Source organism: Spodoptera frugiperda, chromosome 25 (assembly GCF_023101765.2).
Source record: "Spodoptera frugiperda isolate SF20-4 chromosome 25, AGI-APGP_CSIRO_Sfru_2.0, whole genome shotgun sequence".
Lineage (NCBI taxonomy): Eukaryota > Metazoa > Arthropoda > Insecta > Lepidoptera > Noctuidae > Spodoptera > Spodoptera frugiperda.
Window position 1 is genome coordinate 20,547,850 of NC_064236.1, and position 14,772 is coordinate 20,562,621.

At 36.8% G+C, this 14,772-nt stretch overlaps 1 protein-coding gene across 1 annotated transcript in view; it reads left to right on the top strand.

Moving 5' to 3' along the window:
- The first annotated feature begins 2,883 nt into the window (after positions 1-2,883).
- Positions 2,884-14,772, top strand: part of LOC118267649 (uncharacterized) — a 45,145-nt gene continuing 33,256 nt past the window's right edge. Inside the window, exon 1 of the mRNA XM_035581774.2 lies at positions 2,884-3,020. Coding sequence (XP_035437667.1) covers positions 3,011-3,020 — 10 coding nt within the window. The 5' untranslated portion in view covers positions 2,884-3,010. The remainder of the gene's footprint in view (positions 3,021-14,772) is intronic.

Sequence of the window (14,772 nt, forward strand, 5' to 3'; positions counted from 1 at the left end):
TTGCTAGCTTTAGCAGTAGTAAAATAGTTTGAGAAATATTACTTATGGCAATCCTTACCACAAATACAGCTTTAATTAAGGCTGTGATCTCACTGATCATCATCAGCACAACGGATGACTGTCGGTCACCCTCTTGGCGGGTCACACGGACATTATATCAACACGACGTCACAGCTTGTGATAGTCTACTGCTAGACTATGAGCCTCGTCCGCATAAGAAGATTTGCCACGATCTCCACGCTTGGCATGTGTGTTGGAGATCCCAGCTTAAAGGGATAGGCTTATCAGGTTCACTCCCCTGTCGACACACGCGGCTACTGAATACTATGCATGCCATGCCAACACAATAAGTTAGTCTGTAACAACAAAAATGTGACCGAAGATTGTATCTATTTTCTACGTCCTGTAGACAATTTACTAGTAAATCATTAGCCGACATGTTTTACGTAAGTACCCACGGTGCCATAACTCTAAGTAAGGTCACTTACTTGGTTTAAAATAATTTTGTTTACAGTGTGTACAGTGCCGGCCGCATTTCCGCATCTATGAGTACCTTTTGGAGGTCCAAATAGTAGTTTAAGTGGTATTTCGATGCCGACTACTGGATTAATGTGTCTCTTGTCCTTTTAATAAATAGGTTAAGGTTACACTTTGACTCTCACGTTCGTAGATTTGCATGCGTGGGGTCTCCGATTGAATCAAAGTATTATTAGTTGGTCTAATTATAATAGCGAGTGGTGTGCAGTGAAACGCTCACACTCTATGACATGGTACTTGTAACTTGAATGGCGATATAATGGCTATCCATTTAATGGCAGCCACACACGATACACTATACTTGCGCAAGCTTGGACTTGTACAAATTCACGTATTTCGGAGCCGACCACAAACGGCTCAAGCATGCTTGCACAAATATCATTTCACTGATATTCGTACAAGCGTGCGTCCTGCTCCATTTAAAACAATATCGTTATTCTTGAAAGTGAGCTACTACTGGTTGCGTTGTTTTGTACTATGGATGATGCAGTAGCATTAGTTGGCTTTATTTTAGCTACGAAAAAACTGAAATCGAAAAGTATGGACTAAAGACTGGTTAATAAAAAGAAACCATTATTCGCACATCAATTTGTTAAATGAATTGAATGAATTGTTAAAAGAAGTCTCGTTCATTTTGGCGCCAAAACGACATGCGTACGGACGGTGGCTAGAACAGAGTCTGGACTTGCGCAAGTATACTGTATCGTGTGTGGCTGCCATAATATTGCACCTCTGTCACTTGGTTGTCTAAAACGAAATCAAGCGAACAATTCACTTGTTACAAGTAAACTCTCCGTGGCGACCCGTGACCGCCACATTATGCATGTGCATCTCAACTTGCAGTGAGTGCACCTAACAACAACGAGATAACTAACCCGGCACCGAACTTGTAACTACTTTTAAAACAATGTAGCGAGTGAACTGAATAGTTGGATAACTTCAGCGTCACGTCGTGTGACCAGGGTACAGTTTCTCAGCGAGTAGATACATGTTACTATGATCGTATGGATACGAAGTTGGCTTGTTGGCATGGGGTGAATTGGGGTGACAATCTGAGGATAATCGCCACAGCGTCCTCACCTACCGCCTCACGCAGGTATTTACCGGACATGGAAGCCTCGGTAGGTTCCTGTTTCCGGAGCACGCCGCGTTCCGTGCGCGCCTCAAAAAGCCATCAGACCACCACAGATGGGGTCCAGTAAGGCTGATGCCTGATCCGGAGCTGCGGACTACCTATCAGGTTTACCGGGGCTCCGACTCGAAAAGTAGGAGTAGGAACGGGGTGGTTTTTAGTCAATAAGAATCTGACACTCCCTCTCGCCTCGCCCAAGACGGGAGAAGTCATTAGATGATTTTCCCCCTTAAAAAAACGGGGAGATAAGTAAGGACCGCCTATCGTGCTATCTCACGTTATTAATCCTATATTTAATTTTGTTGCTCTCATAAAATCCTCTTGTTTTTGTTCACCTGGTAGTACAGCTTCTATTCTTTCTTGTAATTACTTCTCCACTCATAAAGTTACTTTCACATTAGGTACTTTATTATACACTAGCTACTTCCGCGCGGTTTCACCCGCTCTGCTCGGCTCCTATAAGTCATAGCGCAATGTTTTATAGCCTTCCTCGATAAATGGACTATCCAACACAAAAAGAATTATTCAAATCGGACCAGTAGTTCCGGAGATTAGCTCGTTCAAACAAACAAACAAACAAACTCTTCAGCTTTATAATATTAATATTATAATATTATATTATAGTATAGAAGTATAGATTAGTTTATTACACACGTAAAATTCTAAAGTTTATTGCAATAATCAAATTCTACTAAACGGGTATTAATAAGGTTAATAATTAATAAGGTTTCAATACTATCTTAAGTGGTTCATGTGTGATCTGATGACAGATATACGTCGGTGGGTACATACCATACATATAAAGCCCGCGCGTTTTCCCGGCTTTATGTCTTCATTACCAATAACAGAGATAAATCGGTCATCATTTGGTAAACAAGTTATAATTATGTGATAATTACGATGGAGTTGGTGATCCCACATACAATCCCTTACATCTATTGCTGTCTCGCAAAATAATCTTACTCTTACCTCCATGTGTGTGGGTCCGTGATCCGATGCAAAAGACGGCACATAACTATCCCTTATCACCCACAATACTCCAGCAATCAAATCGTAAAATGAGATTAATACACTTACACACAAACTCTTCGTACCACAATTTGCTGAGTATACAGTTCAGACCACACTAAGAAGCTGACAACAAACTGACAGCACCACCTTATTGCTTACACGATAAGGTTGAATCTCGAGCAAGGTATCTTTTGAGAACAGCATAGATAAAGTTGAAATAAAGCATAGCAGATAATACGTCTAATACAATTAGTTGCATGGGCAAGGTTTCCGCGGTGAAGAAGCCAGTTTATCATTGCCCTGGGCGCGGAGAAGGCAGCGCTCGTGACCATGGCTCAAGGTAAGGGAACCACAATTTCAATACTACGTCCACACAGGCTCACCAAGCTACTCTAAAGCGACTTTCTTCAGACATTTTCAATTCTAACAATTTCTAATAAAGTGGAAAATGGAGTGGAAAGAGACGAATCGGGTATTTTTTTTTTTTTTTTTTTTTGTTGACGTATTCTTAGTTCCTACTACTAATATAATCTATTGTAAATGAACTGTAATTACTAAGACCTATGCTCTGCGACATTTCCTAAACGACGAACGATGTTCAATTGGTAGTTATTGACGTTAATTGATAAACTAAGTATGCAGTTGTTTCCTTGTTGCATACAAACTATGAACAATAGCAGACTGTACTATATGGAGTACATAATTATTGTGTAGGTACCTGTAGGTGGCATGGTGGACTGTTTGTACAGTTGCTGCACCGCAAGGTCTGCTTCAGTTACTTCCGTTTCGAATACATTACATTCGATACACGTTTCAGTGGTACCACCACAATACCACCTGTCTTACACAAACATACACGTGAATATGTAAAATATTGTTGTGTCTCTTTTCTCGTTCTCTCATTTTTATATCACAATCTAACTTCTACAATATGCATGTTACAAGCATCAGACTTTCTAACTCTTAACAACTGTCAATGATATCATGAAAATCCATCTCCACTTCAGTCTGGTCCAGACTTCAAAAGTCAGTCACCACAAGTCAAGTCAGTCATATCTGCACAAAGTTCAGAAGACAATGCCATATATGTATAACTATAACTGAAAAATAACCTATTTGCTAATAAAATAACACTGAAGGTATTTGTCCCTCCATTACAAATTACTTCTGGACACTTCTCCCTTAAAAATACTCATAAACACAAATACTCGTCACTCAGCACATCGCCCATATCGTTGAGTTAGTCAAGCAGAATATTTTAATTCACAATCTAAGTCAGTGCTCAACATTCGTAGTGGAAACGTTTTACGACCGACAACAATTGTACAAAGTTGTAACTGTATTATATTATTAACTGTATTATATTATGTCAGTAAATATTTCACATTCCGTATCTCAATTTGTGATAGAGTTACGTTGGTTAGGTTCGGTGCGCACGAGTGGCTGAGAGGCGAATCATGCGCATTGCACGACAAGTATTAGGCCCACTTCAATGGTCAGTCCAACTGTGGTCTAGTAAACACGTATTCCTAAAACCTACTAAACTAAGCTCAAATGTCATGCAGACGTAAATCTAGACGTACTACCATTTTAGATGTGTAAAGTGTGTCAAAGTCAAAGTATTAGGTAATGTTGAAGTTATTAATGTATATTCTGTGTTAATGTTACAAAATGATATTAGAATACCTACATAGCCACTTTCGATCGGGGATTCCACGATGGGTATGACGCACGCAGAACCCGCAGCCTCGCGGTGCCGGATCCTTCATCACGACTATTGCGCGTAATGCTAATGCACTTGTTCCATACATTTTTATTTATTTGTATGTAGGTACCAGTTTGCCCGTCCATGTGATGTGGGTTTCCGCCTCCTAGACAGAATTCCCCCGAGCCAACAATTACAAATTCCGCGATGAGTTACTCTGGAAGCTTCATTCATTATCCTGTAATGAAAGTGAAAATACACACTACCTTAATCCTGCCTAGCTCCACGAGTTTAATTGAAAGATTTGATAATTATGTTAGATCTTAGTTCTGGCAGAATCCTCGATCAATCCAGTTTCTAATTAAAGATCAATACGTATTTACTTAATTTTAACTAGTTACAAAAATATTACCAGAGATATGTCTAACCGCAGCACTCTGTCCTTATGAATTGTTTTCGAAACAAAATCTATACTAAGGACAAGTTTAAGAAATCATTAAATGTCTCTGAGTGGGGTTGTAACTCGCATAAACTTACAAGTAAGAAACCAACACGACTTGACTGACTTTGGAACGGATTCGATTCTTTTGGAACATAACATTACTTAATTAATACAGGTATTTCCAGATAGCGAAACCATAGCGCGATCTATCTTTGAAAACTTTGTACCGTCGCACCATTTTTTTTACATGTTAAAAAGGTATCTTACTCCTTTAGGGAACTAGTAACTTAGTCATGATGTAAAGGTAAAGTCGACATTACGAACCAAGCCAGTGTATCCTCAGCTTTAAGGCGTGTTTATGATTTTATCAGAATATCTCGCAGAGATAAACAATGTAGAACAAGGCGACAATAAGGTCCTTATCGCACCAAAACAAATGTTGACAGATTCGTATTTAATGCTTTGCTCAGCTACGTTTGTTTTAATTTAATTAATACCAGTAATTGATCTAGCTCGCTATCATATTTACAAAGGACGGGAAGCAAAGGGTTAAAGTAAATTGCTGGAGTGGGGCACGAGGTATGGACGCAAATTATTTGATAACGACGGCTGGGAACGGAGGCAGTGTACTACGTACTAAACAATTTCACTCGTAAAATAACTATTAAAAATCGATAGATACAGGTACCACACGTTACCACTGTTACGTACCACTGTTCTGTTCATTTTCATTGATGTGGAAAAGGAAAACGTTTTGACTTCGATAGCAACCGTGGCATCGTCACGAACATGTGATGCCGACATATTCCATACTTTCACGCTGCAAAACATCATGTATTAAATACACATCTGTTATTTGACTCGTTTAAATAAGTTACAGTTGTACATGTTCCATCCATTAGATCACTCATATTCTTAGTATTAGAATAAGTTACAAAATGTGTATCAGGTTCAGCATATTTTAAATATACGTACGTCAAGGATTACCGCGGATTATTTGGTTAATCTTTTTTTTATGAGACATGCCGGTAATCGAGCAGATGTATTACCTGATGGTAAGCAATCGTCGCCGCCCATGGACACTTGAAACACCAGAGGCTTTACAAGTGCGTTACCGGCTTTTTGGGAGTTAGGAATTTAAGGGTTGTTGTTCGGGAATGGGGATGGGGAAGATTGGGAAGGGGTAATTGGGCCTCCGGTAACCTCACTCACACAACGAAACGCAAGCGTTGTTTCACGTCGGTTTTCTGCTCGGCCGTGGTATTACTCCGGTCGAGCCGGCCCATTCGTGCCGACGCATGGCTCTCCCACACTTAAAACAGGTCAAGGTCACAGAAGGAAAGTTTCTAGAGAGAAGTCGAAATTTAGAGATAGATGTAAGTAGTTTCCTGTAATTGGCATTGATAAAACAAAGCGGACTGAGGACGGAGTGACGGCCGCCATGCTGTCAGCTGTTACCATCGCAATTAGACATATCAAAAGTTGGTACTTTATTGTTCTGTTATCAACGGCCTCGCCCGCAGTGTCTCTGCCCGGCTCCTTGGTGACACGCCGTAATTAATTGCCTCTATGATACGCCGGTAAAAGTTGTTAATGAGCCGCTTCGGGTGTTTTATTACTACGTTGTGTCGTTTAATTGGAAAGTAGTTCACTGTGCCATGATTGCGACACTTCCCAAAATACTGTTTATGGAAGATAGTGAGGAGTCTAGAATGTTACACTAGAATGCCAGGTGGCTACTTAGACTTTTGCTTTAGTCAAAAGGAAAAGCGAATCATCAGATTAGGAGTCGACTATTCTGGGCTGAGATCCTTAGAAAACATAATAGTAAAAAAACTAAAAACAAATAAAATATAAAAAAGAACATAACAAAACATAACCCTTCCTTGGCAGTCGGGTAAAAATATAACTAATATAAGTCACATGTTACTTGCTCACTGATACTTGCAGGATAGAAGTCGGTGCCACAAGTTTTAAACAAAATTATTCATTAAAACGAATAAATACGTTGTATTAAGCTATTACAAATGTTGTTACTGTTAAGTTATATTATGTTATGTGCTTGTGGCAGCGACTTCTATCCTACCGGTGGGTGGATAACCAAACGGTACATAATTTTGACTTAAAATATATATTTTTTTTACTTTTTAGTTTTTACCTTTTGTTACATTTTTGTTTTTGTAAGTAGGTTTTTAAACGCAATTTTCTTTTTTCTTACTTTTCTGTTTAGTATAAGGCTAAGTATACAGACTCGATATACTTTGTATAATCCACGTAGGTGCAAAATCCTCTTTAGTATCAATTATTCAAGCCTAAAGAGGGAACTCTTTTGGCTTTGGCTCTAATCGCGTAACATATATATATATATATATATGTACAAAAAAAGAAACATTCAGTGAAATTGGCAACCTCCTCCTTTTTGGGGAAGCCGGTTAAAAACACAACGCAGTCGATAACGGACAAAAATGCTTTGTTCACTCAAAAGAACTAAATCTCAAATAGGAGAACCCATTGTTATACGTACCTACATATATAATTAATTGTGATTGTTTTTGTTAAGCCTCTCCTACTCGTACCTAATATTGGTACCTAGTCTATGTAGACAGTTTAATATAATACAAATTGCCTTACAAGAAGTAATTAAGAAATGCGTGTAGTTGGTACCACACAGCTACATGTGTGTGTGTCAGGTTAACTCAGTGACACTTTTTGTTGCCAAAATGGAGTCACGTACCGCCGCGACGCACTGTCTGGCGAATGGACAGGTTAGGAACTTAGTGTGCTACTGCAGTAACTCATTAACCGCTTGTCGAATGATCGCAAGTGTAACCACTGAGCATAGGGACATAGAATCTCAGGTGAAACTGAAGACTTTTCTACCTTCTTTTTTTACTCCCTTTTTATTCAGGGCCAGCACTCCTGGTGCATTTCCGCCGTAAGGGCATTTGGATCATATCCAGATAGCTGGTGTTCGCTCTCACCCCCATCAAATGGGATTCATTACAAAAACCGGAATTTATGTAGGCACAATGCTCTGCAGATACTTTCGTCATTGTTAAACCGATTTTTTTATTCTTATTCAGGATTCAAAGTCAAAGTCAAAGTCATTCAATTTGTAGTATGCTAGTCTACACATCGTTTTTTTAATACATAATTAAAATTGTCTTTCATTTAGGTGTTTTATTTCATATATTATTATATTATATTATGATTATATTATGTAACATGTTTAGTTTCACAGACCCGCTGATTTACCCCTAATGATTGGACTGGGTTAAGCCACCATAAAAAGTCTCTGAATACAGCGATAAGACCTCTATAACTCTGTAAACACAATTGACCTGCGATCTTGTACATGTTGAAAAAGCCTTTCATAATTTCAAAAGATCCCAAAATGGTAAAAGCTTAACCGGCCGAAACTAGGATGTTTATCGCACAACATCTTCAGACTCCGTTATATGCTACGAATATATCAATAGATACGTATGCGTATATATGTATTACTGTCATAATGTCGTTTACTTTAACAAACGTGCTAATAACTGAACTAACACTCCCACTGACACCTGGACTACCATTCACCAAAAGTGTTGACAACAATTCAGAAACATATAACATTTACTTATTTACCTATATGTTGCCATAAACCTGTTTCTACATTATAGGTACATAGTAATAGTCTTTTTTCTAATATTTTTTTTTCCTTAAAACCGGCTATTGGATATTATTAAGTAATAATATATCAATGTTTTCTTAGAATTCCACTCTATATGTTTATGTTTATGGCTCTATATGTTTCACATAAGTTGCACTAGTGTAAACTGTACAGAGAAACTCCTCGACTCGTGTATATTTTTTTATGGTATTAGCCGGTAAATGAGCAGAAAGATCACCTGATGGTAAGCAATCGCCCCCCCCCCCCCCACGTCCACCCCAGAGACGTTACAGGTGCGTAGCCGGTCCTTTGGGGGTTAGGAATTTAACGGTTGTGGGAGAATCGGGGATTGGGAAGGAAGTAATTGGAACTCCGGTAACCTCACTCACACAACGAAATAGGTACAACGCAAGCTTTGTTTCACGTCGGTTTTCTGTGAGGCCGTGGTGTCACACGGGTCGAGCCGGCCTATTCGTGCCGAAGCATAGCTCTCCCACACTTACTTGAAATAAACAACAACTTTTAACATATTGTTTATTCATATTGTTTTCTTAATATTACTAAAGATAAAACCCAAATACAATATGCAACGGTTTAAATGTAGATACTTACTATACTATTAAATAAGTGCTTTGCGTATCTCAGTATATAGGTATGTACGAGATACACTAAAAAATAAATGATTAGTTAAGTAATTATCTTTAAATAGGTTGCTGTCTCTGAGCCGTAAGATTGGTCTATGACTAATGTAATTTTATTTAAATACTAGCTGTGCCCGCGACTTCGTCCGCGTGGAGTAGTTGTTTTGGGCATAATATTTATTTTTGGAAACAACCTCCTCAGCTTTTTAAATTATAGTCATTTTATGTTATTATTTCAGACATTTAGTTTTTAGAGAATCAGGATTTGACATTAACATATAATGATGATATATACAATGATGGACTAATCTTAATTGAAGATAAAATTTATGAGATTTGCGATAAATCACTAACCGATTTTGGGCTTCCTGTATCGAAAAGGATTAATTCACTTAATCATCTGGATCCGTTAGAAATAGCGAACGTTCTATGATCGATTCATTAGCACGGTTTTGTTCACTGATTGCCCGTTGAGTAGCCAACCTAAGCATATTTTCGTCCTCTGTTTCATTGCTGCGCGAAACTCGCAGCCGCTTTGCATTAGCAGTCTGCCGAGAAAGCTGAGATCTTTTTCTAGGCATTATAGTGACGAAAAAAGAACGTAGGAATGAAAACTTAACCAAACCGTAACTCGTAATCAAGAAAAAAAAAACAAAAGTAAAGTAAATAATTACCCTAATTATTTTTACCTGTATTTTGTACTTATGAAAATCTAATAAAATATAATATGTCAAAAGAATAACCGTATAACTATAACTGTATGCTTAAACTAAAACCTATGTCAAAAGAATAACCGTACTTATAACTATAACTGTATGCTTAAACTAAAACCTTACCTAATAAGAATATTTATGTAGATAACACCAATTTACGGGTATTATATACAACAAAAAAAATGTTAATTATTGCTAAATTATTAGAAACAAAATTCTATCATTAAAACAATCAATACTATAAAGAAAGCTATGAAACCTACTTATAATTAATTATTATCTACATCAAAACTAAAAATGTGTTAATAATTGTGAAATTATTAGAACCAATTGCAAAATTATTAGAAACAAAATACTATCCTTAAAACAAACAATACTATAAAGAAAGCTATGACACCTACTTATAATTAATTATTATCTACATTAAAACTAAAAAAGTGTTAATAATTGTGAAATTATTAGAACCAAAATATTATCTTTAAAACAAAATGAAATAGTATTTAAAAAGTATCAATACACGACGATATTATATCGCAGAAACAAATAACGCTGCATACAACTGTTCAGAAGGGAGCCGACCGCGCGTATGAGCCGCGCGGCATGGTACCTCGCTGAGCTAGGCTACACCCCCCTCTCCGCGTCGCTCGCACGCCACGCCTCTGCTCCTTGCAGCGACATGTTTTGAACATCGTGCGGCGCGGGTGATTTTATGTCGGTGTTATTTTAAAATTGTAATATCTTTTAAGGTGTTCATTGAAATTAAATGACGTCAAAGACAATATTGTTCACAATTAAATACTCTTAATCAATAAGATATTTATTTGGATAAAGATTAATATTATTACGTTGTTACAACGCTTACAAATAATGCATTAAATTCGACCATATTTGATTACCCTAAAAACGGTTCTAATAAGGTAACCTTAAAAGATAGACATATACTGTCGCGGACTTTTTTTTAGATCATTTTAAGAGGAATAATTCTTTCATACATATATTTTTCGTATCTTGAACCGTTTTCGCAGCGCACGCAATAGAAGCCCTGAAGAATGAATAATTTTCCCCGTTTTGTCCACATTTTTCGTTATTAATTCGCCCCTTATAGTTGCAGCGTGATGTTATATAGCCTATAGCCTTCCTCGATAAACGCACTATTCAACACAAAAAGAATTATTCAAATCGGACCAGTAGTTCCGGAGATTAGCGCGTTCAAACAAACAAACAAACAATCAAACAATCAAACAAACTCTTCAGCTTTATAATATTAGTATAGACTAGCTTTTGCCCGCGACTTCGTTCGCGTGGAATAGTGACTTCCGGCAAATTTTTGGTTTTAACCACATAGTTCTCGATCTCGCGGGATCTCTTCAAAAATGAGATGTGGAAGATATTCCAGGGAACTCTTCAAAAATCAACATAATGAGCTCTGCGTTTGAATTTAATAGATGTATACTCACTTAGGGCATTGAAAAAATAGTTTAAAAACGGACTTAAACTAACTTAAAACTAAAGAAAGCTACGAATTACGAATTTATAACAATTAAAAAAGAAACTATATTACAACCTATTCTCTATGCTATAATAACCAAGCTTAAACTAAATAATTTAAAAGAAACGACTTAAATCTAATCTAATTAATTTATAAATTAGACTTACAATTTTATTAAAAAAACTAACTACAGTAACTACTAATAATCGATATCAAACTAAACCTACGTTAAATATTTTAACCAAAAAACCAGGAAAACCCAACAAATAAACTTATTAATTGACAAATACAACGAAACCAATTTAGAATATACGAAACAGCAGGACCACTACAGACAAATAATCATACGACTGATAATACACTTTTTCTACGATAGTACCGAAGCGCTCGGCCGATACCCAACCAAATGAATGTAACGAAACCATAGCGCGATCTATTTCGATCCCAACGCCATCTATCGAGGATAAAGACAACTTGGATTATTTATTTATACTCCGTTCGGGCATTTCCTTTGTACTAAAAGTTTAATTATATTGATATTATTTTTTTCATACCTTTTTACTATTTATTTACTTTTTTCGATGAATTAAAACAATAACATGAACCGAAGTCGTGTAACGATCGACATAGAATTATTATAAATAATTTATTTCTTATTTTTATTTTTTGATTTTTGAAATAAAAATATATCTATGTCCTTTCTAAGGTTCTAAACTATATCTGTACCAAATTTCAACCAAATCCGTCAAATAGTTGCGGAGATTAATGGTATAAGCATAAATGTTCGACGTGATTCTTTAATTTGACATAACTTTTTTATTTATGAAGGATTGACATGAAACAAAGCTAAATGTAAATTTAAGCATCCCACAATATATTCGTGAAAACCGCATCCAACTCGGATCAGCCGTTTCTGAGATTAGCGCGCACAGACGAACAGACAAACAGACAAACAGACAAACAGACAAACAGACAAACAGACAAACAGACAAACAGACAAACAGACAAACAGACAAAAAAAAAGTTAATTACATTTTTGGGTTCGACATCGACATAACAATAACCCCTGCTATTTTTTTTATTTTTATTTTCAATGTACAGACAGCACTTTTCTACGATTTTATTATATGTATAGATCAAAGGTTCCACGATGACAATGCGTAGTCTCCAAGGTCGTCTAATGTTGCTTGTCTCGGCCGTGGTTGATACAATCAGAGAAACTTCCCGATGTCCTTGAATCTTTGACAACGCAAATTGTCAAAATGATAAAAATTTACAACACTGCGTCGTGTTCTTGGTTAAAAATAGGTACTTACATCATATCGACTTATCTCTACATTATTCTAAAATAATTAATCAATGTTGGGACTGACGCTGTTATATTTTTGTGCCATCTTTATAAAAAAATACTTAAGTATGGTAATTGTAACGATCTAATCATGACTCGATAGAGACATCTCTTAACATAATTCGTGGAAAATAGTAGTTGTTGACCTTTCGATAAAAGTTAGAAATATTCCAATAGGCAACAAACAGTAACAAGTAAGTCCTTCGCAAAATAGAACAATTTTTTTCGTCTCTTATCTATATTGAGATGTCTCTTTACTTTCTGCGCAGCTTCTAATAATACAATACTCCATTCGTCTGTTTGTTTATAATATCTAACATTATTGTATAAATACCTTGCTGGGTTTAATTTACGGTTTTTCGAAAAACTCAATAGAAGCACGGAGTCTGTAAATGTGCCCGGTATATGGCAAGAGGCTCACCCTCTATTACATGATAACACAAATTATTAAAAGTGGATGTACATTGTACAGTGATATTACCCCTTCGGAGATAAAAAAAGAAACTGACAACTGTCAGTTTTTTTCCTTCAATGTAAACTACGATAAATCGCCATGTCGCGATGGCAAGGTAGAAACCAAATCACCACCTCTGCTCTTTCCGCGAGCGCATCGTAAGTGTCGACTAAAGGGCCACATATTTAAAAGAGACAAGCCTCACTATCTCATAACCCTGATCCCTTACACTACGATCTCTAACCCGTTTTCCAGGGGTGGACAATTTGGCAAACCCATAACGTCCCGCCTTTTATCCCCGAAGGCTAAGGCAGAGGTGCAGCTGCACATTACGGCACGTAATGCCAATGTACACCCACTTTTCACCATGCATTATAAGTTCCATGTAATAAGGGGATGAGCCTATTGCAATAATTATATTGGGCACAATTCCAGACACCGTACTACTACTGAGAAATTTTCGAAACATCGGCAAAACCCCGCAATAGGTTTGGCCATTTTTTGTTAACCTTTATTCAGCAGTGGACCGTGGACGTCTTTTTGCTGTTGATGATGAATTTTGGTTAATTTGGTTGGTCCATATCCCCAGCCGTGGGCTCACACGGGCTGTTAATGAAAACCACAAACTGTCGAATTGTGTCCACTGCTATATAAATGCAAAACAATTTAGTCTTCGTCACTAATGACAATAATATTAGAGATCTAACTAATGTAGTCTGTAATTAAGGAATGGGTACTGTTTCAATGTTTAGCCGTTGGTCTTTAAATAGTCCAGCATGTAATATAATCAGTCCAGAAGACAATCTAGAAGTAATACTTGTGACAAGAGATAAAACCGCTTAAAACATTAAAGAATATCGGTTGATGTCTGAATTTACTGATGGGTAGCAATTAGTGCTCATCAAGGAACCTGATACTTTGATTGACCCACAACTGCCACCGGCAACCAGTCGAACTTGTGTATACCGTTATTTCATTAACCAAAAATATAATATACAAGATATCCTTTCACTGTATCGTGACTATGTGTCCCAGTGTCATCAGCAGTATCATATGTAGTACCAGCGACACTTGGCCTCTGCGATGGCCCTCCATTGAGCTCGACTTTTTGCCATTTTTCTAATTCCGGCCCATTTAGGCGTTTACGGATATCGTCACTCAGTTTATAGCCAGACTTACAATACGTTAATTTATTCGAGCGTAACGCAAGTACTGTCTACTAGAAAGTAATTAAGACAACTGTTTAAATAATTTGGTCGCTTTTTGATGAATGGTTACCATTTAATTTAGGTATTTTAGAAATGATCCCATAATATTTAAATCTTGAACACAATAATTAGCAATTTCCCGAAATGTCATAAAAACTAGCAGTAATTAATTGTTGTGGATATAATAATGAAGAATAATAGTGTCGGAGAGAACAGTTTTTTATCTATCAAGTAAAAACCGGCTCTCGGACCGAGCTGAGATTCACAGACACCAACGCTATATTTAGATAGGTTTGATTAATCTATTAGCTTACATTTGGCTATTACCTAGAAATTGTTTTTAACAAACACCTAGGATACAGGAATTGTATGGGAAGAAACATATATTACGTGTAAGAGAAGACAATTCTCTAGCCATAAAATTAAAAAATTGCAGA